Source organism: Liolophura sinensis, chromosome 6 (assembly GCF_032854445.1).
Source record: "Liolophura sinensis isolate JHLJ2023 chromosome 6, CUHK_Ljap_v2, whole genome shotgun sequence".
In the NCBI taxonomy this organism is placed as follows: domain Eukaryota; kingdom Metazoa; phylum Mollusca; class Polyplacophora; order Chitonida; family Chitonidae; genus Liolophura; species Liolophura sinensis.
Window position 1 is genome coordinate 66,625,033 of NC_088300.1, and position 23,837 is coordinate 66,648,869.

Sequence of the window (23,837 nt, forward strand, 5' to 3'; positions counted from 1 at the left end):
ATGAGCCGTAGAGCCATTTTATGATATTTTATTATATAAACGCTAAAGGCAGTAATTCATTTATTGGACTGGGGAACATTTGTGACCTTGACCAGAAGCCTCTCACCGATGCAATCGCTGAGAGTTCAAGATCGGCTCAGGTGAGCTTTCTCTCCGATCGTATACCATCTAGCAGCAACCGACGGATGATAGTGAGCGACAGGTTTTTATCGTTCCATCAAACAGGAGAAAATCACGAATTTAAGCCAGGTTCCTGACAAACCTCCTGATCAACAACCCAGCCTTATCAAACAGATAGCTGGACGACTCTGCGATCACATTGGTCAACGGCCAATCGGATGCCACGAGAAAAACGCTTAGTTGACAAAACCACCTAAGCGAAGTCCCTGTATATATTCAAATCTGTTGAGAAAATCATGATGGTAATGAATCGTTACCTTTTCAATGACCATCAAGGACACTACAAAACTGGTAACTTACACGGGTTTTATTAAAAATATTTGCTATACATGAATATAGATTACAACAAATTAGATCACAAAGCTTCATGCTGAGGTCTTGTATCTTGAAATGGCTTATATTTTAGATATAATCAACATTTTTCATGATTAAGTAACTACACCCGTGCTTGACATCAAGCAGATATAAGAAACTCCGAGATCAGGAGAAAAAAATAGTTAATCTCATAAATGTGAATACTTTATTATTTGTCTAAGAGTATCACCCATGATCAGACACTGTCAAATACTCCGCAAGCTCTTCAGAAAGGTCACTAACTCCCGTCTATGGTGCAAATATGGACGCCATAAGGAATATATAGAATACTAGATACGAAGGAAAGCCCATTCATACCATGCCCATTGTTCAGTGAAAATATACTAGACCCGCTCCCAACAAAACGGACTGAGCACAGCCTCCTTCGCCCAAAACACTTCCATTATGGACAGCTTGGAACCAAAACGACGCACGTTGTCCCGGGACAAGCTGAAATGCTGATACCATTAGGCCATCAAATCTCGCAGTAAATAATGAATAATTAAATTACAGTTACCTAAATGATATACGAATACTTGTATTGCGCTCAGTAAAATCTGTAACTATACATGTATATTTTAAAAGTCTGGAGCGATAAATTACAACAACAGCCAAAGGTAAGTCTGAAAGTTTTGACAGATTTTTATGAGCTCGACACTTGTCATAGATTTTTTATTATGATAAAGCCAGCATTCTAATTTGAAAACAAAAATCTCAACAAAAACCCTAACACACCAGCTTATCTCGGCAAGTTTGGAACAAAAACAATATCCTAAAATGCATGACTTACGTACAGCAAATATCGAACTGATAATTATAGGTACCATACATCTGAATGGACCGCGCAAGTTACATAACAGCCAACCCTTTACAGCAGCACCAGTGCGGTTTCTCCACAATGAATGGTCTGTACTTTAGATGAGTTTTTCAGCTGATCACAATGTCACCGCCAACAGAAAGAAACAATTTCATCATAAGGAAACTCACGATTGGCGTACTTGAAAAGTTCTCGTTCCCGTATACTAATGCTTCATGGAATTAGTGCCAAATCTGTTCTTCATGGTTATCTAAAGAGTCATACCCTAGAACCTGAGACTAATATTAGTCCCAGCTAGAACTAAGGACTCCTCTTATGAAGGGTTTACCCAGCCTTTTGACTGACAATTCTTCTGGGGTATACAGGTGATTTGCAAATGTGAAGCACTTTGAAGTATGACAACTTGAAATATACATCATCACACTAGGTAGCTATAGGTATCAATAAAGTATTTTTCTCGATATACATACACACGCGGTTTAATGGTGGATGAATTGTATCATTATATCACAAAGTCTACTGACAGTAATGTTGTTTAATGCCGGGCCACATTACCGAAGAGACTGGGTTAAAGCAGGTATACCTGAAACAGCAACCATGCCAATTATATCCGTTTTTTCTCGGCAATAACATCTAAGTTATAATACTATGAGGGAAATAATCCGAAAACTAGACACACATCTACTAAGCTCTGTGAACGGGTCTAATGACCTGTTCCTTTCATGAAAATAGAATCTTGTTTCTGTCTACACAGGTACATGTCAAAATAGGATTTAAAGTGGGAAAAACTCGATGTAAAATCAGAGCTCACAAAGAACCGCTTTAAAGGGTGCAAACATGTTAAGAAATCAGTCATTCTTGTCTACTTAAAGTCTAAAATTGTACAAGAAAATGTCAAATGTCAAAATGTTAATACTTTCAGAGCTGCCCTTAGCATGGATGTTAAGAAAATATGACCCTCGGTACGAACACTGATTAATATTAGTACTGACAAACATAAATCACACATGAAAATTCTAATCCTGAAGTTGTTCTATGGAAAGAAATGACAGGACATCACAAAATTTTGAATTTAAAGATCAAATAACTGTGAACTACATATATGCTTGTATATAGGCTATTCAAATTTGTTTACCTGAAAACCTGTTGTGCATGTAGATATATTCTAGGTGAATTTCCCCCATTTGTCAACATGTAGTTTCTTAAGACATTTACTTTCAGGCATGTATGCTTCCAATATGTCTCAAGTAATGACAAAATGGTGTGTGACAAGGAATGAAATATTGCAAACAAAACACTTTCAAGACAAGCCACTTCAAAAATATAAAAACAAACAAAAACCACCAATGAATGCCTAAATTTTGGCATATAATACAAAGGGACAAGCAGGCTAAATTTCACTTATGTGCATGAAACAATGTAAAGTGTGACAGTCAATAAATGCCCAATGGTCAGTCCAAGGCTTAGAAAAAAACATGTACTTATTCATAACTTTGTTATTCAATCAGGTGATTCAAAGTTGTAATACCTCCAAACTGTATCAAAGCAATTAACAAGATGTTGGTCAAATGTTACAGCAACTGCTGTAGAACTAGTGGAGAGGTTAAGTTCGCCCACACCTACAGGATCAATTTATGTACACGGAGCACTATCTCTTATCAAAAGTCCAGAACTAAAAGTGTACAACTCTCATAAAGTAAATATATTACCTGAAAGGTCATGGAAACCACATACCCTCATATAAGCTATATGATGATCTACCTCTAACAGAGAAATTCTTTACAAACAGTGTCCAAAAAAAACACTGATGCATGATGGGAAATTAATTGGCTTGATGAATTGGATCCTCAAACATATTCAACATTTTTAATATTCAAAACAAGTAACATTGTCATAATTTCTAACTGTGTGTTCGCACTTCACTGAATATAGCTATGAACACTTTAATTTAAGGTGTATTGTATAAAAACATTGTATTGTGTCCTACACAAATTCCTCAACCTTCACATATGATAGAGCAACTTCTAGTTGCAATTTATGCACATTTTTAATATGACTGGAGACAAAACTACATGGTTGGATTGGCCAGTTTCAGGGCTTCACGAAAAGTGCAATTTTATCAGTCAACACAGAAAAATGCATTCAGAATGTGCTTGAGTAAACACCTTGCAAACATGCGGAAAGGTTGGAGAATTACAGTATTGTACTAACATGTAATTAACCAAGAGTTCAATGCTATTTGGCTAGCCTAGAGATGTACACTTTTTGTCCATGGTCCTCAGCATATTTATAAATCTATATATACATGCATATGCCATCAAAACATAACAACACTTCAAAAGCTGCCATGATTTAGTACTTAACAATGATAACAACTGACAAACTCGCTTCAGTGCAATGCTGAATGATAAGTACATGTATTATATCTGTTAGAGGGAATGACATGATATCTGACACCTGATAAAAATAACGACCGAGGGCATGAACTATCACAGACGGAGAAATAAAATGTGGGACAATGGCTAAAAATGTTGTTGTTGTTATATCACTGCAGGCAGCGAGGAATCACTGTAAAGGGGACAATAGGACTAGTTAGCTCAAGTTCCATCGCAGTCACCTGACACTGAGACGCCTCCTGGTGGTGACCTATTGACTGAAGGATTTGACCTAGACTGTACCTGCAAAGATCATACACAATAATTTTATCAGGTCATCAAGATTTGTAAAGATTACACTTGATTAATTATTTCATTATGGTTTAATGCAATACTAGAGACTTTTGCTTTTATACAATGACAGTCCGTTTTTATTTATTTGTGATTGGTGCTTTATACCGTCCTCAAGAATATTTCAATAATTATGGTGGGAGGAATCTGGGCAGAGCCAAGGGAAACCCACGACCATCCGCGGGTTACTGGGAGGCCTTCCCATGTACGGCCATAGAGCAGCAGTCAGTTTTGAAAGGAAACTGGAAAACTGGAATGCTTTGGGCTCAGTAAACGCCATAATAGTTTAAGACATGGTCTTCAATAAACATTAGACTGCACGAACAGCCACACAAGTGTCACTGAGTGTTTATTGTTGTGAAGGCACCATGAACAGTTAGGGCAAGACCATGTTTCAATCCAAGACTATGTTTCAATCTAGGACTATGTTTCAATCCAAGACTGTTTCAATCTAGGACTATGTTTCAATCCAAGACTATGTTTCAATCCAGGACTATGTTTCAATCCAGGACTACGTTTCAATCCACACTTTGTGTATCCCAGTGAATGAAGGCAAAGTATTTAAACAACTCAACCATGGCCAGCGTCTCAACTTATTTAAATTTCAAAGTCCAATTCAGTGATAAAATATGGGTAGGTATCTGAGCAGGTTTCTGCCTTTTCTGGCTTTTCTCCTCTGCCTATAAAACTAGCTGCCATCCAAATGAAAATAAATATTTCTGAATGAGATTTAAAACATCAATTAAATAATTTAATACATTAATAAAAGATCAGGTTAATTTCTGACAATTTTAAACTTTTTTCAGAGGCACTTTCATCCCAATAGTGATACTAAAAGTAAATATGAAATGCCAAAATGGTAAAAATAGACCACTGAGATCCAAGCCTCCCGCTTAACCATAGCAGAAAAAGTGACATCGTTTGATCGACAGAATGCTGAACATCACCATCCCTAAATTCCCTCTTCAAACTGTTCCTGGTTGGAGTTGGGGGACAATTAATTGTAGATAGTTACCAGGAGAGATGTGAAGTGGGATCAGCATTGACAGCATCTCGTAGCACTTTCTCTGCCAATCTGTCATTATTCATGTAATGTAGCACCAAACCCTGGCAAAAACGAAAGCAGCAAATCATTAATCATAATCACTAATACTACATGACCCAAATATTTCAATGGAATTTAACTAAGTAATTAATATTCAGTTGACAGGTCAGGTGATGTCCCAAAATATTATTTTCGGTGCTGAAACTTAAAATTTCCCAGTAGAATATGATCATCCCATGTTCCAAGTAAGCCTCAAAACACCTTTCTAAAATAAATAAAACTGTTAGAATCATGAAAAATGGGCAAGTTATGTGACAAAGTTTATGGTCATTTAGGGTATATTGTTCCTGCTAATCATCCTAGAACTGTCTTAACTGACCTGTACTTGACAGAGACAAACATTTTCATATCCTGATGCGACCGATTTGATCGATATTTCTTGTAACATACAAGAGGCTATCATACTTTATATACGGTATGTGGGTGGAGAAAATCTGGGCCAACCTAATGTAGGAGTCTTTTTCAATACATCTCACACATGTAACTTTAACATTGCACGCTAATGATGAAGATGAAAACCTCACCAAATGATGTCAACTTTTGGTGTTCATGCATGTCAATCCTGTTTATATCAAGCAAGATATAATTGGTATTTGACATGGTAAATTTTCCAGCTATCCACACATTATTTAAAATATTGCAATGTTTAATATTTCCATGACAGTTTCAGTTTGTCGGTCACAAACACTTGGTGCCTGTCAAATGTTGTTTGGCGCAAGACAGCGTCCTTCTCCTGCAGCATATTTCCAAGCTTGCATGTAAGCATACTGTACTTACTCAGTCCTACAACACACAGTGTATTTACTTATTCATTTGATTGGTGTTTTACGCCGTACTCAAGAATATTTCACTTATACGACGGCGGCCAGCATTATGGTGGGAGGAAACCAGGCACACCTCAGAAGAAACTCACGACCATCCACAGGTTGCTGGAAGACCTTCCCACCTATGGCCAGAGAGGAAGCCAGCATGGGCTGGACTTGAACTCACAGCGGCCGCACTGGTGAGAGGCTCCTGGGTCATTACGCCGCGCTAGCGCGATAACCAACTGAGCCATGGAGGCCCCCACACAGTGTAATATCAGCATTACAACGAGTAGGCTTCACTAATGGTGACTCACCAGATGATGTAAACTTTTAATGTGGCCTGGGTTGATTGACACGGCATTCTCGTAGTTAGACTTGGCCTCAGAGTAGTTCTGTTTGTATTCAAACACTCTGCCCTTCTGTGAAACAAACAATACATGTACATGAATAGTTTATATATTTGTCATAATGATCGGGGCTTCGTACCATACTCAAGAATATGTCACAAATATCACATCAGTCAGGTTTAGAAGAAAACAGCCAGGCTGGAGAAGTGTTTCAGCCTTAACCAGGTTTCTGACAATGCCTGACATGGTTCTGTAAGAGGTCAGGTGCTAATCTTAGATTGCAAGATGAATGCTCCATCTACATAAGCTAGTCAGGGCCCTATGGACATGAATCAGGGCTATGTGTAACAAAAAAATGTTTGATCTCAAACATTATGCGTGTGCATGAAGACCTTTTTATACAACGCACCTCAAAATCATACTTTCTGAGAGCTTTTAGGTCTGTGGATGGAAGAAATTTTGTATGAAAACTTTACCTTTTTATTGGTATACCATCATATTTTGGTTTAACTCACTTGTCAGTTTTAACACAACTTAATTAGTTTGGGCACTCAACAGTTTGTGAACCTGAAGCTACAACGGCTCTAGATATGACCCTGTGTCTGGGTAAATCATTGACAACATTTGTATGATAGGAATGACATGCAAGATTGTGCTGCTGTACAAACCATTATTTAATTCAAATGCAAGACACAATCTCATCAATATTATAAATCAAAATCTATAAATTTTACATGAAATATTGTTATATTTTCAAAACCAGTCTATCATATGCATGTTTATTCAATTAAATCCAACCTTGATAAAAGGAAATGCCTCTGTCAACAATTACACCTGGATTCCAAAATGTTAAAAACTGAGAAAAGTAACATGAACAAATTTACCACTATAGGAAAATGTACAATGTAAGCCTAGAGCTACTTCAGGTTGTGTCCCCTTACCATGTAGGCCACCTGGTGAGAGAGCGGGAAAATACCAGAGGTTTCTATGACACAGGATTCTGCCTCACACACTTTATCCATGTCCAGGTACAGCTCAGCTGGACAAAAACAAAGAAATATTTCTGTTACAGGTAGTTTTATGGCGCTCAGTTGTATCCACCCTTTACTGCATCACGAACAGCAGATTATTGACATCATTGTAACAAGAAAAAGGATGAGGAAGTGAGTGCTTGGGATTTAACGTTGTACTTCACCATTTTTTAGTCATATGACCACAGAGGGGTCCTTAGAGTGCATGTAATGTGCCTCCTAGTTGCAGGACCGATTTCCAACGCTCATTTATCTACTACTGCTTCATTGAGATGACGTACCGAAGGCAAACAAGCTGCCCCGCCCAAGCCATTATGTTGATACGAGTCAACCAGTCATTGCAATATCCCCTTAATAGATGCCTTGTTTATATTTGTGTTAACTGCAATGTTATGGGCTTTATTATTTCTGCATAATGAGGTGAAATGACATGTGCTTTAAAATCATAGGAAACTTTGTTTTCGTCGCATACAGGTTTGACACAGCGCATGCGACAAGGCCAAGTTCCAGATTCAGATAGGTTAATGTAGAAGCTAAGCTGGGAACATACATGGAGCCAATCAACCTCAGAGCTACCATGGCCTATGCTTTACATTTCACAGAATTTTCAAGAGCGAGGAATGGATCAGCATACTGTATAGCACATCATGGGGCAGATACATGTTGAGAAAAGTGTAGAGTGCTTTGTGCAGCCTACCAAGATGGAGCCAGATCTGCGCCTGTAGATACCAGGTCTGCTGAGGTCCTGGTCTGGGCTGGAAGCCGCTGTTCACCGTGGAAGCCACTTCTGAGAGAGCTTGTTCTACTCGCGAGGCTGCCAGCGATTCTGCACGGATAGAACCTACAGACAGACGCACAGATAAATGAATAGACATCAATCAGTGGGGAAAGCTGTTAATCAACAGCTCCACCCTGTCAGTGCATGTATAAATTTAATACATTTATAGTAAATATTTCACATTAAGGCCTTGAAAGTGGGGTCATCTGGGCACACAAGATTCAAACAATTAAGCACATGCATACACAAGAATATTTCAAACACCCATAAAACAGCAGCCTGTTTACTGAGTGAAGAAAACTGGATGGCCTTCGGCAAATACCTAACAAGGTTTTACTCATGTCACATTGGTGGCCAGTGATTTCCAATGAAATCTGTACTACCAACTAAACAGTGGCTTTGTTCCCACCCAAGCCTTAAGAGGCTCCCCAAGGCTCCTCACTACAAGTGTGACTGGTAGGCACTTATGGTTTGAAATATTCAGAACATGTTTAGAATCTTCAATAGAGTTCAGAACCATGAAAGGAAATGTTTCGAGAATGTTTAAGGGCCTAATATGCTATGTTCTCTAGCACGTCAAAGGTCATTCAAATATTCTATGTTACAGCAGAGATGCCAAGTACAGTAATATGACTGGCAACAAAAGACAGGTTAAGCAAATAATTACATTCTGCAATGAGTGTAAGCTTGTCAGCCTGAAAATGATGCCATTGTTATTTCAAAAAAAGAGAAAAAAAAATTCAGGGTGTACAGAACGATGCATATATCAGTATAATTATTGAAGGAGGTGGGGATGCTAAACAATCCAAAAATTGAAACTTTTCAACATGAAGCCGCAGCTGTATTCGATGTAGGTCCCTGAAGAGAATCACTTTCTGGTCATTTGTTTGCAGTAGACTGAGCTTAAGTTGAATGTCTCACTTTTTTTTGTCTGATCGTAATGAACTCAATTATAAAAAGTCAGTTTTACAGGCATTTTTGTTTGAAAAGTTTCCTTTCAAACACAGATTCAAGATTTTGAAACTTAACAAAATTAAGATCTTTAAAAAAATCTAAGGACTGTGTGAACCCTGGTACATTCAGAAATCAAAATGGGGACATAGCATAAACGTACAGCTTTGTTGTTATTACAAACAGAAAAATGAGGAATAAAAATGATAATGAAAGCTATGACCCAAAAGAGTCGTCTCGTTTTAAGATGCCAGATTAATCAGACAACTGTAGGGAACTCGACAAAAATTATCGGTAAATAATCTTTTAAGAAAACGAGTCAAATTACGAATGTAAAATATAAAATGTTATGACTTTATAAACTGATACACTACAAACTGTCACCGTGCCAGTGGTATGCAAACAGGCCTGACCAGAGAAATGCAGAACTTGTACCACTTGTATGAAAATGGTGTAAGCATTTGTAAGCAAAGAGCAGTTTCGAGCAATCAGTGAGTGCAGCACCTGAAAATTTGGTTTCAGATTCAATTTCATTATTAATATGCCAGATGGACCATACAAGTTGCAGAAAGAGCCCGCAGAAAGAGCCCGCAGAATGCTGCGGTCAATTCTGTTATCATGGATGACCATAAACTTCAAAGCAAATTTAATGTCAAAGAACAAGAAAGTTTTTCACCCTTAGTGGATAGATGATGTGTGTAAGGAACATGATGTTTGTTTGTGAGCAACAGAGATACCAAGACGAAAGAGAGTATACAATGCCCAGACAAACGTCATGACTGACAGAAGAGAAGAAAGCTTGGCAGCCATTCTAGATTCATTTGGCTAATATGCAAAATGTATAAAATGTAGAAAGTTTTAAATTGTGAAAAAAAAAAACACTTATAAAGCTGTGCAGAGTGTGAGCAAAACCAGAATTGGTGGCAAAATTTGTGCAATGGAATCTTCGGCACAATGTTTAGAATGATGTATCATATTCAAGTAATAAAATGATGAGTAGCGGTATCACAGCTTAAAACACAAAAACATCATTTGAAATTCTCTGTGAAAAAATTAATGTTATTAACCCTAATTAGTACTTTTAAATAATCTAATAACAAAAGTTAAAGAGACTGAAATGAACAGTGAAAACAAACAAGAATTGTTTAATACTGGACTGAATTGGATCTTGATTATAATAAGTATAAAAGATACACTCATGACATGACAATCACAAAACAGACAAAGAAACATGTATTTATTTGACCTTTAACAAACTGCTGTTTATCATCAAAAAAAAAAGAAAGAGAGCTAAAAGTCGCGAACTTAAGTGGTAGCCACAGTGGATTACTGAGAGGTCAAACTACTTGTGATAGCCCCCACCCCCCACCCCTGTGAAAATGAGAAAAATGATGAAGTCAACTTTCACAATGTCATGGATAAAAGAGGAATGAGAAAGCTTGGGATATTGTGTGAATAAATAAAACTTAAAAGCTGTCAAACCAAACACAATAAATTACAAAGGTTCCACGTCCCATACCATGCCATGTGATAAGGGGAGACAAACCATGCTGTCCTTATAGGATACAAACAAGATTTACCTGCTCTTGACTTCTCCCACAGTGCAGGTACTTCGAGTAAATTTCCTACACCGGAGTACACAAGCTATTTATCAAAAGTGTCTGGTAATGAATATTCAAAGAGTAGCGTTTAGCGTGTTTGTTGAAATCAAAAATCACATTTCACAATCATGCTGTTCAAATAATAATGCTGAGCCTCAGGAATGCATAATGCCCATCTACTGGAGATGTGAAATGAAGATTAGAAATATTGATCTCGAACTTGATCTTCAACATCTTTCTGCATGCTGCAATAGTGTACCCAATACAGTAATGTGATGAAACAGTTCTGCTCCAAATCACTGACTGATGTGTGTCTTTAACACTTCTACAACTATCAAACTCAGCAAGCACAAGTTTTGTGACAGAACTATTTTACAAGAGTATTTTTTTTACAAGAGGACATACACATACACAAATAGAAGAATAAAAAACAGGGGAACGTTAAGTTCAAACTCTTTTGTTGTTACAAGTAAAATCTGTCCTCCTCTTTTGGGGGGGGGGGGGGGGGGGGGGGAAATTAAACCTTTGTTGACATTAATTTATAGATCAAGTGCGTCATCATGTTCCAGAGGTACAAATGACACTTCAAGTTCACTAACATTCAGCTCCTTATCATTCATCTACTCAAAATTACTACTTGTGGAACTTTCTTCAGAGGACCATGTTACAGTAAATGTGAAAGGTTGCCTTATCTTGCCGACAGGTCACATGACACAGCAGGACTTTTTTACCTTTAGTGATAAAAGAGTTCAATCTCAAAACTCCCCTATTAAATGTTGTTCAAAGGTAACCATACCAGAGTCCCTTTCGCTGAGCTCTGACATTTGTAACTGAGCCACACTCCTCCTGTCAAATGTTGCTCGGTCCATACGCACTGACTTCCTCTGAGACAAGGCACTGGCACAGGAGAACAGACCACAAAATCACAATTATTCCATGTTTTTTTTGTATTTACTGGTTTGATAAGTGTGCATCAGTGTACTTAAGAAATTATTTCTTGTATGACGCGGTAAGATTTATGGCAGGAGGAAATCAGAGAGCACAGATGATTTATTTATTCATTTTATTGGCGTTGGCACCGTACTCAAGGATATTTCACTAATATCACGGTGACCAGCACTATGGTGTCAAGAAACTGGGCAAAAGAGCACAGGTGAAACCAGACCACTTAGTATTAACCAGGTTCTGTTTTACACCTAAAATCTGGTATGTAAAAATGCACTTTCCAAAGCACATAAAACTCTTTAATTCATATTTCTGATACTCACACGTACAATTTTCAGGTAAGAAATTAAGCAATCTTCACAAAAAAGTGGCCATGTAAGGTGGAGGAATCAATCAAAATTAAGCAAAATGTGTCATCTGAAAAATGCTTATCATTAGGTGAATTACAGCACCTGAGCAACACCCTGTTTAAGGGTAGACCTATCTGTTTTATGCAGAACAGCTCAATAGCTGGTTTAGGGCAAATCATTATCTATTTAGTAATAGACATTTAGTTTATGTAAGAAAGCCAAATGCATGTTGGAACATCATTATTTGCCAGCTGATGTAAAACTCACAATGACGTTCCACTCTTGAGCATGCCATAAACTGTACAATATAATTGTTGAATTCCACTATGTATCAAGCAATTTCTAAAATCTTCAAAGTGCAGGTATCAACAACTAAGGAGGGATGCACAGACATGAACGGAGACAGGGACCGACATCTTTGAGGCACCTGTGTTGAGCTATGCCCTGAGTGGGCTTGAAACAAATTGTAATATTTCCGGCAGGTTTCCATACTCCTGACAGTACAAGTTTCTGTTACTACAATGTTTGGAAACACTATCACACTCCTTTACGTGAGGCTCTGTCCACGTTACTGGCATATGCCAACTGCTAGTTATACAGAATTTTCACATGGTGCAGAACAACAACTACAGGCACCAATGTAAAACTAAATGTTTTTCTGTGGATTTGGAACAAAAGTCAGCAGGATTAGTGGATAAATGTAAGACCATCTCTAGACTCACTCATCATCCTCGATCTCATGCAGCCCCTTCCACAGCTCTAACATCTGTTTACAGGTGATCAGCGCCTCCTCTGGGCCACAACACACTTCCTCTAGTTTACTCTTTGTCAGCAAGAGGCTGAGAAAAAAAGCATTAAAATATAACACATTTGTTTTTCCTTAGTAATGCCGTGTAAATTTTATTAGTCACACAGTTACTAAGTGATAGGATACAGAAATATATGGCGTCACTTATCCTCATATTGACACTCAGCCTAATGAGGACTACTGACACCATATATTTGCGTATCCTATCACTGAGTAACCATTACTTCAGCGATGTTCTTCAGAATAAGCCCTCAAACAAAGATGTATGTTAAGAGTAAATCATCGAGTAATAAGGGCAAAAAAATAAGAACAGAGAATGGTAGTTCTACAATTTAAATGGTTACATATTTTAAAACAAAGCAAAGACTGCTGAAAGATAGCAAAAAGACAATGTTTAAAACCTGAACCATCATCCACATTAGGCAACTGTTAAGCAATTGCTCACTTTTAAAAAGCATCCAGTGCTGACATGATCAGTTGGTGGACTCACTTGAGATGGTCAGTTAGTGGACTCATCTGAGGTGATCCGTTAGTGGACTCACCTGAGGTGATCAGTTAGTGGACTCACCTGAAATGATCCGTTAGTGGACTCACCTGAGATGGTCCACTAGTGGACTCTCCTGAGATGGTCTGTAAGTGGACTCACCTGAGATGGTCCTTTAGTGGACTCACCTGAGATGGTCCGTAAGTGGACTCACCTGAGATGATCTGTTAGTGTACTCACCTGAGGTTGTCAGGGTACTCATCCAGAGCAGCCAGTAACAGAGTCATGGCCTCCTGATGGTGTTTCTGGGCAGTCAGCAGTAATACTAACAGGTGTAATGACTGGATGTGATCACTCCTCAACTTCAGGGCCAGTTTCACAAACTTAATGGCATCAGGAATCTACACACACAAAAGCATGTATGGAAATCTTGCATATTTCAATTCCACATGTGTGGTTTCCTTCTTCACATGTATTTTCTGTACTCATCTATATGATTCATGGTAATGCTGAGTAATCAAAACTGACCTCTGCAAAGATGTTATCACCTTAAGACCACATTTAACTCAAATAACGTATATGGATGATGGAAATTTGGGTGCCACTACCTGAAGTAAACCACTGCTGTCCATCAAGTACCTGATAAACCAGGCCTGTAGGCCACTCAAAGAAAAACACTTAAGTCACATGAGACAGCTTGATCCCAATACAACATTATAAATATATCTAGACATACATGAACACTGTGGATTGTATACTATAAAACAGCAAACAATTAGTCAGTTGAAAGTCATAATAAAAAAAACAATTTGAACAATTTACCTGTCGTAGGATCGCCAGCTGCATTGCCAAGTGGAACAGCACCAGGTAATCATTAGAGTCCTCAGAATAGGCCCTCAAAGAAAGATGCATGTGAAGAGTAAAATCATCAAGTAATGAGTGGAAAAAATTAAAAAATGAAAAAAAAAAAAAATGATTTTGTGTATCAAAGAATGATAATTCTACTATTAAGTATTTAAATGATTGCACATCTTCTGAAAAATTGAAAAGAGAATGTTAAAACTTGACGTATCATCACCATTAGTTTGATATTCAAATAGTTTTAAGTAGAAAAGCAGCTGGGGCTCTTTTATCAAAAAAATTTTAATGTTTATTACAAGACTACCCACGGAACAAAAATGTACTAAGTCATATCAATCTACAAGACAACTGTTAAGCATTTGCTCACTTGTAAAACGCATCCAGCGCTTTTTTCTGGTAAATTTGTCTCTCTCCCTGAAGTTTCATTTCCGTAGCTTTCATGCTGTACCCTATTCCCAAGGAGACAAAAGCTCGTGACAAGAGAGGGTGATGTTGATGGATATGTATGGCTTTCTCTGAGAATCGGATTCCCTCTTCATACTGAAAAACAGGGGCAGCAGAATTCTGAATAAGAGTTCCACAAAGTTACTTCCCTTGTCACAGCATAAAAGAGCTGAACTCACCATCCAAATGATAGCTTAAATACCGTTGTTATAAACCAATAAGATGTCAAGAGGCTTTTAGGGTTTGCCCAATACAAAGAATCACAACTTGAAAATGGACTGTCCTTAATTTTACCTTTTTAGGTCATTCACTTGTACGTAAAAAGTGTATTTTACCTGGAAGAGCTGTTCATAGCAAGCTTTGGCAGCTTGCAGAGGAACCACAGGGTTGTTTGGCTGAAGCTGGGTACAACTCTCTAAAACCTGCAGCGCTCGACTGTGCTAAAACATTACAATACACAATTGGTATACATTACATAAACTATCAATAACCATCTCAGACAAAAATTATAAATTAAACAATGATAAATCTATAATGTCTATTACATCAGAAGAAGTCAAAACTTGTTTCCTTTGCCTGCTTTAGTTTCAAATTTGGTTTAGGTCAAATCTATATTTACATGTTCACTGCTGCCTCACTGGAATGACTTGCTAAAGAAATCAGACCTATCACTGCCCCTCCTCCCCAGAACTCTCCACAGTGACACTGGGCTGACAACTTTTCATGGGAGACAATCTGATGACCTGATGATGTCCACAAATTACTTAACTTTGATCTAGCAAACATTTTTAAGCAACAGACTAGAGAAAATAACTACCTACTGCGATACCTACCTTACCAGCACATACAAGAGCTAGTGCGAACTGGTACCAGATGTGGAATTCATCAAAAGAAAATCTCATAGCTCTCTCAAATGACTGGAAAAACAAAAAAGTGAAAAAAATGCCAATACTGTAACATTGATTTCCAGCATTTAATACACTTATGTAAATCATGCCAAGACAAAAACTGGGCCAAATCTCAAACAAAAACAACAACAAAGAAACAACTGGCCAGAATGAAGAGCAAGATTCCCGCATGGCATTCTAAAGTATATGTATATCATAATGGTGATCTACAATAACCTTGTAATGGTGTAATACCTGAAAAGTTTTCAAAGGAAAAAAATCGAAGTAGGGATCACTTAATAGATCACTTTTTTACATTCTTGTGAAGAGAGTTGAAGGCGTCCAAACATTTGAATTTCAACGCGAGCTTTATGAACCATACTATCACAGTTTAGGAACTCTGACATCACAGAAAGTTTTCCCAACTCTAATCATGACAATGAATATTGTAATAACTCTTTTTACCCATGAGTAAAAGATTACTGAAAAAATGTTCCCAAAAATTCCTTCCTTCTGGTGAACATCAGGAAAAAAGGTGATATAACAGTTCCTAGATACCGTCAGAATGGCTCATAAAGCCCACCACAGAATTCAAATATTTCATTGCCTTTCAACACTCTTGAAAAAAAAAAAAAATAAATAAATAAAAGTAACTATTTTATGCATAGTTTTCAGTTGTCTATAAGTTCAACCTTACCTCATATTTAAGCTTATCTTTACTTCAACAGCCTTATGAGTGCTGTTGACCGCTAAGGGCAATATTGACAATTTCATGCCCAAAGCTGGGATTGAACCATTATCTCTTGTTTCCTAGCAACTGTAAGACAAGCACCTTAACCACATGGTTACAACCCACTCCCTTCATGTACTTTATAGTGTTTTCACCCAGACTTAACAAACTATCATTTTGTGCCGCTTGAACAAGCTGTATATTCCTGTAAAAGCAATCCATTTATTTATTTATTTATTTATTTATTTATTTATTTGATTGGTGTTTTACGCCGTTCTCAAGAATATTTCACTTATACAACCGCGGCCAGCATTATGGTGGGTGGAAACCAGGCACAGACCGGGGGAAACCCATCTGCAGGTTACTGACAGACCTTCCCACTTACATAAAAGCAATCCAATGAAATCCGAGCACTTACCTCAGCCAGTATGTTGAACTGTGCTCTTTTGACCAATGCTATGGCTAGGAGATCGTACACGGCCATGGTCGTGTGAAATGTGTGGAGGCGAGCCTCTGTAACGTCTGGGGAACGGTTCAATACATTGTCACGGGTTGCCTGGTAACATCAACAGCAAAAGTACTTTCGATTTTAATTTATTTATTTGAACGGTATTTTCACTGGGCAAGTCCTGAAGGTGTTGGAAAAGGTAGACTTGACTGTTCTGTCAGTGTCAAAGATTGTACAAATAGTGCATGCTGAGGGGTGGGACATCAGGAATTGTCAGCTCGAGAGATATTCGAGGACAAGCTGACAATTTCTGATATCCCAACCATGCACCTCATGCACCATATGTTTTATTATACCGAAAAAAAGCAGTACCTTTTGAAGTTGTACTTTAAATAGCCAATTTTTCTGTACGTCGATAAAAGAGCTATAACCACCATCCGGTTGTTTACCTTACGAACAAGCAGACACCTGAGAGCTCTCAAAGGGAGATAACTGCTGTGGAATAAATGCATGTGATTGTTGGATGTTCTCACAAGAGATTGCCTCGTGAAAGTGGGATAATACTTTGTGAGTGTGATGTTGCACTCCTTGTACATCATGTTTTGCGGAATATCACATGACCGTCTGTCGACCAATGGAAACCGAAAATTACCCCATGAGGTATAATAACAGTTCTTGTGCCACAATATAGCCCATAGTTTTAATATGGCATATCCATGGAACTCATTTGATAAACTTCAATAGCAATTTCCTGAGCTCTATAATTCAGCTATCAATTACTTCAGAGACAAACCTATACAGTATTTTGAACAACATAAATTTATTTACTGATTTTTTTGATTGTTCTTTAACATTATAGATGGAGGAAACTGGAGTTCCAGAGAAACCAATGACAGATGAAGGACAAAGTTTCAAAGGTGTGACTTACAAACCATACTGATGGAAGACAAGTTGTTTTCAGCTAGTCTTAGACTGTGTAAATAGTTCAACGATCATCAGAGAAAGCTTACTGTCCAAAAAGACTGGAAATCACTGGTTACTTACTATAGCCTCTGAGATCAGCAAAAGGAGCAAAGTCTCTTCATTTTCATCACGGGGTCTGAAGAGTCTGTCACGAGAAATCAAGACTTTCATGTCATGTCATATACAATAACACACGATCAACACAAGTAACAACATGTGCCATAATACAGTCAGTAGAAGAAACCAAATCAAACCATGTATTTTGGACTTTCTTAAAAATATACCCTTTAGAGAAAGTCATTTGAAAATATATACATAATTCTTCAACTTTTTCAACCGCCTCTGCAACAAATATTTTGAAACATTCTGAGAGAACAGTTTTATGTGGCTTGCATCTTTAATGACACAAATAAATCATTTTTCTTAACAACTGTATGCATAAATTCCACTGTAAAAAGTGCTTCAGTGGTTGAAAAGGTGAAAGATTTAGAGTAGTTCGGTTCATTATTTCTTAATACATGTATCTGAGACATGACATAATTATAATACTTTAAATTTCACAATTTATTTCAGAAATATAATACCTCTATTCCTCAACCATTTCAAATATGAAAGAGCAACTTTCAGTGCAGTTTATGCATATTCTTAATTTGATTTTGGAGACAAAACTACACTGATTGAATTGGCCAGTTTCAGCATGATTCTATCAGTCAACACACAATAATGCCTTCAGAATATGCTTGGATAAATACCTTGCAAACATACGAAAAAGTTGAAGGATTACAGTAGGTACCTGTCGCCAGAGTATTTTCTGGGTTTGGGATTAGTCTCACTGTTGGATTTGTTTTCTTCAAAAGGTACATACGTCTTCTGGCAAACTCCCCTAAGCAAAACCTCAGCTAGCTGCCTGGCCAGCACCTGAAACATGTACCAGTCAGTCAATTACACATGTATGTAAAATGCAATTCAGCTCGTCTCCTTATAAATACTTCAAGTCATGTCCAGTGAGGTAGAAAGATTCTTTATTACCCAAATAAAAACAAATTTATGATTCATGTGAATTTATTTAACTTTTCAACAAGGGGGAATATTTTCATTGACATTATCATATTAGAAAATGGTACATGCTTTTTTTTTATTTGATTAATGTTATACACCATACTCAATACTATTTCACTTATACTACCACTTATGAGTGAGTGAGCGAATGCTTTAGGTTTAACGTCGTACTTAACAATTTTTCAGTCATATGACGATGACTACTGCTTCTGTAGTCTACAGCAACCAGCATTATGTTGGGAGGAAACAGGGCATGCAGAGCAGGGCAGAAACTTACGACCCCTTGGCCACGAATACTGTGTGTTCCAAAAATGGACCAGATACTACTAACTTTCTGAAATTTTTATTATGTCTTTAACTTCTTGCAAATACTCAAAATGGCTATTACAAGTACAAACCTGCCGGAGGTTTTGTGTAAATCTGGATTCTACAGCCGTCAACAGTTCCCTGAACCTTCCTATTCCTTCCCGCAACTGTCTGATCAAAGATAAAAAACACATAATATATTGCTTTACACAACAGAATACTATTCTATAAATTAAAACCTATGCTTTTCACAGAAATGTTTGACACTTTTCTTTGTATCACTACATTAGGCAACGGATATATTCATTTATTTATGTGAACGGCACTTAGGATCCTACTCAAAAAGTTTTAATTTATACACATGAAGTCAGGTTTATGGGTGGAGGAAACCAGGGTGTCTGGATATATGTTGAGATCTTTAATTTACTCACATATTGTTTGTTAAAAATATCATGACAAAAAACACTCTGTTCATGATTGTTTACATAACTTTAGTGGAAGAATGAGCAATTCAAACATAATCAAATCCTACAATTCAGTGAATGAGAGCAACTTACAATCCATCAAAACGTTAACAGAATTTGAATCATATGTACACTAAATGAGCAGAGAAGATAAATGTTGTATCGGTATAGCATAACTAAAATGTCACAAGTTTATCTTCTTACCCATTTTTGATATAAATGATAGGAGACCTCTGGATGGCTGTCTGCAGAATGTGATCTGGTTTGTCATTTCCCTCACTTGAGGGGGTACCACTTGAACCAGGGGGTGGCACAACCAGTGCACCTGTCAACCCTCCCTGGTGAATGATCCGCTCCTTCTCCTGTAGGTAATAAATGGACAAGTCTCCAGCCTTTTGTAGACAAGACAGGATACTCTCCTCTCTCTCAGCAGCTTTGTATTTACTTGTTGATGTGGGCTGGGTCTTCTCTAAACACAAACCTGAAATCAAACAAATTGTTTATATTTATTTTTTTATGTCAATGGTGTTTTACACCTTACTCTACAATATTCACCTATATGATGGCTGCCAGCAGAGAGAAAAATGGGCAGATCCCGGGCGAAACCAACGACCATTCGCAGGTTGTTAACAGACCTTCCCACACACAGCCAGACAAATTATTCATGAATCAGGCTAATTTGGCATGCAATTCAAATACACACCCTTTCAACAACATGTCAAATTGTCAGGATTATTTAATACATTTACTTCTAGTGATAGCTTTACACTTATATGTAATTAAATGTACTTATATACACATGTGGTCCACTAGAATAATGTAACCAAAAGAAATTCATTCTTTGGCAAAGTACATTAATCAGATTCCTCATAAATCAAAACCTTCTTGATCTATCATCCATGAACTTAAAAAAATTGATATTGCCACAACACTAGTGAAATCATTCCAGCCCATCAGACGAATCGATCATTCAACTTGTTTGAAGGCACTGGCAGAAAATAACATTTCCAAATAAGTTAACATGGATGGTTGAAGGGATACAGAATGGACACTGATTGGCTGACAGTGGAGACAGGATTTCCCGCATTGTTGGTAACGTTTGAATAAGTGTACTATGCCAGCACCTATAATTTGGCTTTACCATTTAGCTTAAGTATAGCCTTGGACTGCCTTGACTATCATTTTAGCCAATCAATGACTATTCTGTGTCCCTTTAAGACACCTCCATCACTTCACTTACCTTTTACAGCAAATGCCTCAGCCACTATGTGCAGCAGCCTAGTGGAGGCAGTGCTTAGATTCAGTGTTTCTAACCCAGCCTGGTCATACAAATTCAGTGCATACTGGTAAGCTCCCTTGGCAAAGTGAATCTTGCCCATGAGCAGCTGGGCTTCTAACTTTTGCTGCAAAAAGAAATAAACAACTGTACCAACAATGTGAACTCTGCAATCAAAAGGCTGGATTAAACACATGTTAGGTGTGTTTTTATCAAACATTTAATTGTTTTTTAATTACATTAAAAATCAATATTAACATATATATATGGCATGCCCACAACATGGCTGAATTTCTGAACTACATTATCATGTAGTTAAAATGAGTGATAGCTAAAGTAAAAGAAAGCTAAAATATGAAGTAAGGTTCATCTTACAGACAAGTGAAAACTATGTGTAAAAATACCTTAACTTATTCTTTCAGATTTGTTTTCAAAGAGTGTTGAAAGGCATTCAAATATTCGTAAACTATGTTAGGCTTTATGAGCCATACTGAGGGTGTCTAGGAACTCTGATGTCATCACATGGACATCACATTTTTTTCCTGATGTTCACCAGAAGGAAGGAATTTTTGAGAACATTATTTCAGTAATTTTTCACTCATGGGTAAAAAGAGTCATCCCAACATTCCGTGTCATGATTATAGTTGAAAAAACTTCCTATGAGGTCAGAGTTCCTAACCTCTGACAGTATGGTCCATAAAGCCCACCTCAGAATTCCAATGTTTGAACACCTTTAACTCTCTCCACAAAAATCTAAAAAAATGAATTCAAGTATATTTACAATTATGTATAGCTTTAAGTGATCTATTTAGTGATGCCTACTTCGATTTTTTGAGGCTTTTTCATTTAAGCTGGCCTTTTTTATTCGGCAAATCAGTTTACTTCATTGGCGTTCAATGCCGTATTCAAGACTGTTCCACTTTTACAACAGTGGCCAGCATTATCTCCTGGGAGGAAACCCACCTGACACCGATGACCATATGCATGTTGCAGGCAGCCCTTCCCGCCTATGACCGGAGAGGAAGCCAGAACTCACAGCAGCTACATCGTTAAGAGGCTATTGACTTGATTTAATTATCTGATCGGTGTTTTTCGTGCTGTACACAAGAATATTTCACTTATATGACAGCGGCCAGCATCACAGTGGGAGGAAACTGGACAGAGCCTAGGGAAAACCCACAACCATTCACAGGTTGAGACACTGTTTTGTACTAGCACACCAACTACTCAGCCACACCCCCACCACCACCACCACCCCCACCAATTCTACTGGCCAATCAATATTTAGTTATCTTTATTAACTTATTTATGGGCGACTAATGCTGTACACACTGGTCTGGCATACCTGACAAACCACCTGAATTTAAGATGCAGCCTCAGATTTGAGCCTCAGATCTCTTTAGTCAGGGTAGATCAGCTTGGAGAAAATGCATAATAAGCCAGATGAGCTGGTGAAGGCCACTATTAACATGTAGTGGAAGTTATTCCAGCTACCTTCAATTAAAGATCTGCATACCTTAGAGTCACTCTGGCATACTGGCTCCAGATATTCCTCTGCTTCAGACAACTGACTTCTGGCACGGTAAATGTTTTTCTCATTTGGAGCATTTTCTTGCAAATATGTCTCCAACTTCCTTTCTCCAATTATGAAGTCCAAAAGCTTTTCTGATGTCAAAATCGAAGGGAATTGCGATAATAAGCATATAATTGTACATAAATTACACAAGTTTGTGCTGTCAAAATGCCTGACAACAGTACAGGCAGCATCTTCCATCAAATTACCACAAATGATATTATCTATAGATATACTGTACCCCATGGAAATCACAGCCTGTTTTCACTTAAATATTTCAAAGCTGTCTGAATTGTGAAAGTGGGTGAGTGAGTGAGTGCTTGGGGTTTAACGTCGTACTTAACAATTTTTCAGTCATATGACAACGAAGGAATCCTTAAAGTGCATGTAATGTTCCTCCTTGTTGCAGGACGGATTTCCATCGCTCTTTTATCTAGTACTGCTTCACTAAGACGCCTTACCGAAGGCAAGTAAGCCGCCCTGCCGAGCCATTATCTACCACTCCCGAAGCGCACCCTCTGCCAACTATTGGGGTTGCTTTGTGAAAGTGACAATTTGGCAAGCGGATGGTTCAGGTGGGCAACCGCGAGTTATTTCATTTCTTGGTAGTCACAGCAGCGATATAGGAAAAATATGTGTCTGTAAGGGATAGCGCTTCTGTTGTTCTTCTGCTTGATGCGGAGCACAGCTGTAGCGATGTCACACGCAAATCGAATGGTGTGTGGATCATGCCAGTTTTGAACCCGACGACTGAAACTTGCAACCGCAATGCATATGTTACTTCAGTTACTCGTCGGAAGAGTAGTTGTATCTTGAGAACAGTACCTGCCCAAACAAAAGGTAAGAAATTACTGAAAATAAATGCCGGGTTGTTTCGTTTATTGACTATCATTCAGAGTTAGCTAGCTACATGTTCGTGTGCAGCGCATTGCCAATGTTGCCAACGTCAGGTGGTTGACAGTTCACTTTATGGTTATTCATAAGGCATTCATCACTAGCGCACGTCGCGTTAGCCTTTACCTTGACCTGTGGATTTAACTGAGAGTTGTCTAGCTAGCTCTTCTGCCTTCTTCCAGTTTTCCTCTGCTCTGCTTTTCTCCAACTCGGACTCGAGCCGGGTTAACTTCGTTTTGGTGGCCATCTCTGGCCAGTCTAAATCGAGACTATACTCTCCGAACTAATATCCATCAGATGGAAATGCTACTAATCAGCACCTCTGCACTATTTTAACGGACTATTTTTTTGTAGCTGTTAATAAACATTAAAAGAGGTCCCCCACATTGATACACAAGTACGTAACCAGCATTGGAAATTGTACGTATTCCAGTAAATGTGTGTTTCAAAGCTTTACGTGTGACAAAAAAAAATGCCAAAACTATCCCGAAAACCTGGTCAAACTGCATACTTTACGGCATTGCTGAGGGTTTAATGGCGGAGAAAAAAGTAAAGATAATTTCCTGTACCGGAACTAGTTTTCATGTCATCAACATTTTCATTATTTTGCAGTTATTCGTCTTTTTTACTTATCTCTGTGCGTAGAAAT

At 37.9% G+C, this 23,837-nt stretch overlaps 1 protein-coding gene across 3 annotated transcripts; it reads right to left on the reverse strand.

The window, feature by feature from the left end:
• Positions 1–474: 474 nt before the first annotated feature.
• Positions 475–23,435, reverse strand: LOC135467883 (tetratricopeptide repeat protein 7B-like). 3 transcript variants are annotated; one of them, XM_064745792.1, is made up of 21 exons: positions 23,315–23,435; positions 22,238–22,386; positions 20,686–20,848; positions 19,650–19,926; positions 19,074–19,152; positions 18,410–18,534; positions 17,698–17,761; positions 16,624–16,761; positions 15,422–15,505; positions 14,924–15,028; positions 14,512–14,684; positions 14,106–14,178; positions 13,524–13,684; positions 12,714–12,830; positions 11,493–11,593; positions 10,676–10,720; positions 8,064–8,207; positions 7,277–7,374; positions 6,303–6,407; positions 5,093–5,184; positions 475–4,029 (listed from the first exon to the last, which is right to left on the reverse strand). In XM_064745792.1, the coding sequence occupies exons 1-21, from the start codon at positions 23,433–23,435 to the stop codon at positions 3,897–3,899; spliced, it is 2,547 nt and encodes an 848-aa protein (XP_064601862.1). In that variant the 3' UTR covers positions 475–3,896. The 3 variants fall into 3 exon arrangements, with proteins under 3 accessions (XP_064601862.1, XP_064601863.1, XP_064601865.1); XM_064745793.1 differs by lacking the exon at positions 10,676–10,720; XM_064745795.1 differs by lacking the exons at positions 22,238–22,386; positions 23,315–23,435 and adding an exon at positions 22,067–22,204.
• Between the last annotated feature and the right edge of the window lie 402 nt (positions 23,436–23,837).

Excerpts from the sequence above, each read along its gene's own strand:
- LOC135467883 (XM_064745792.1), bottom strand. The coding sequence starts at position 23,435 with ATGGCCACCAAAACGAAGTTAACCCGGCTCGAGTCCGAGTTGGAGAAA. Across the intron at positions 18,535-19,073 it reads TTACACAAAACCTCCGGCAG|GTGCTGGCCAGGCAGCTAGC; the intron begins GTTTGTACTTGT and ends TACATGTTTCAG. Across the intron at positions 7,375-8,063 it reads GCAGATCTGGCTCCATCTTG|CTGAGCTGTACCTGGACATG; the intron begins GTAGGCTGCACA and ends GTTTTTGTCCAG.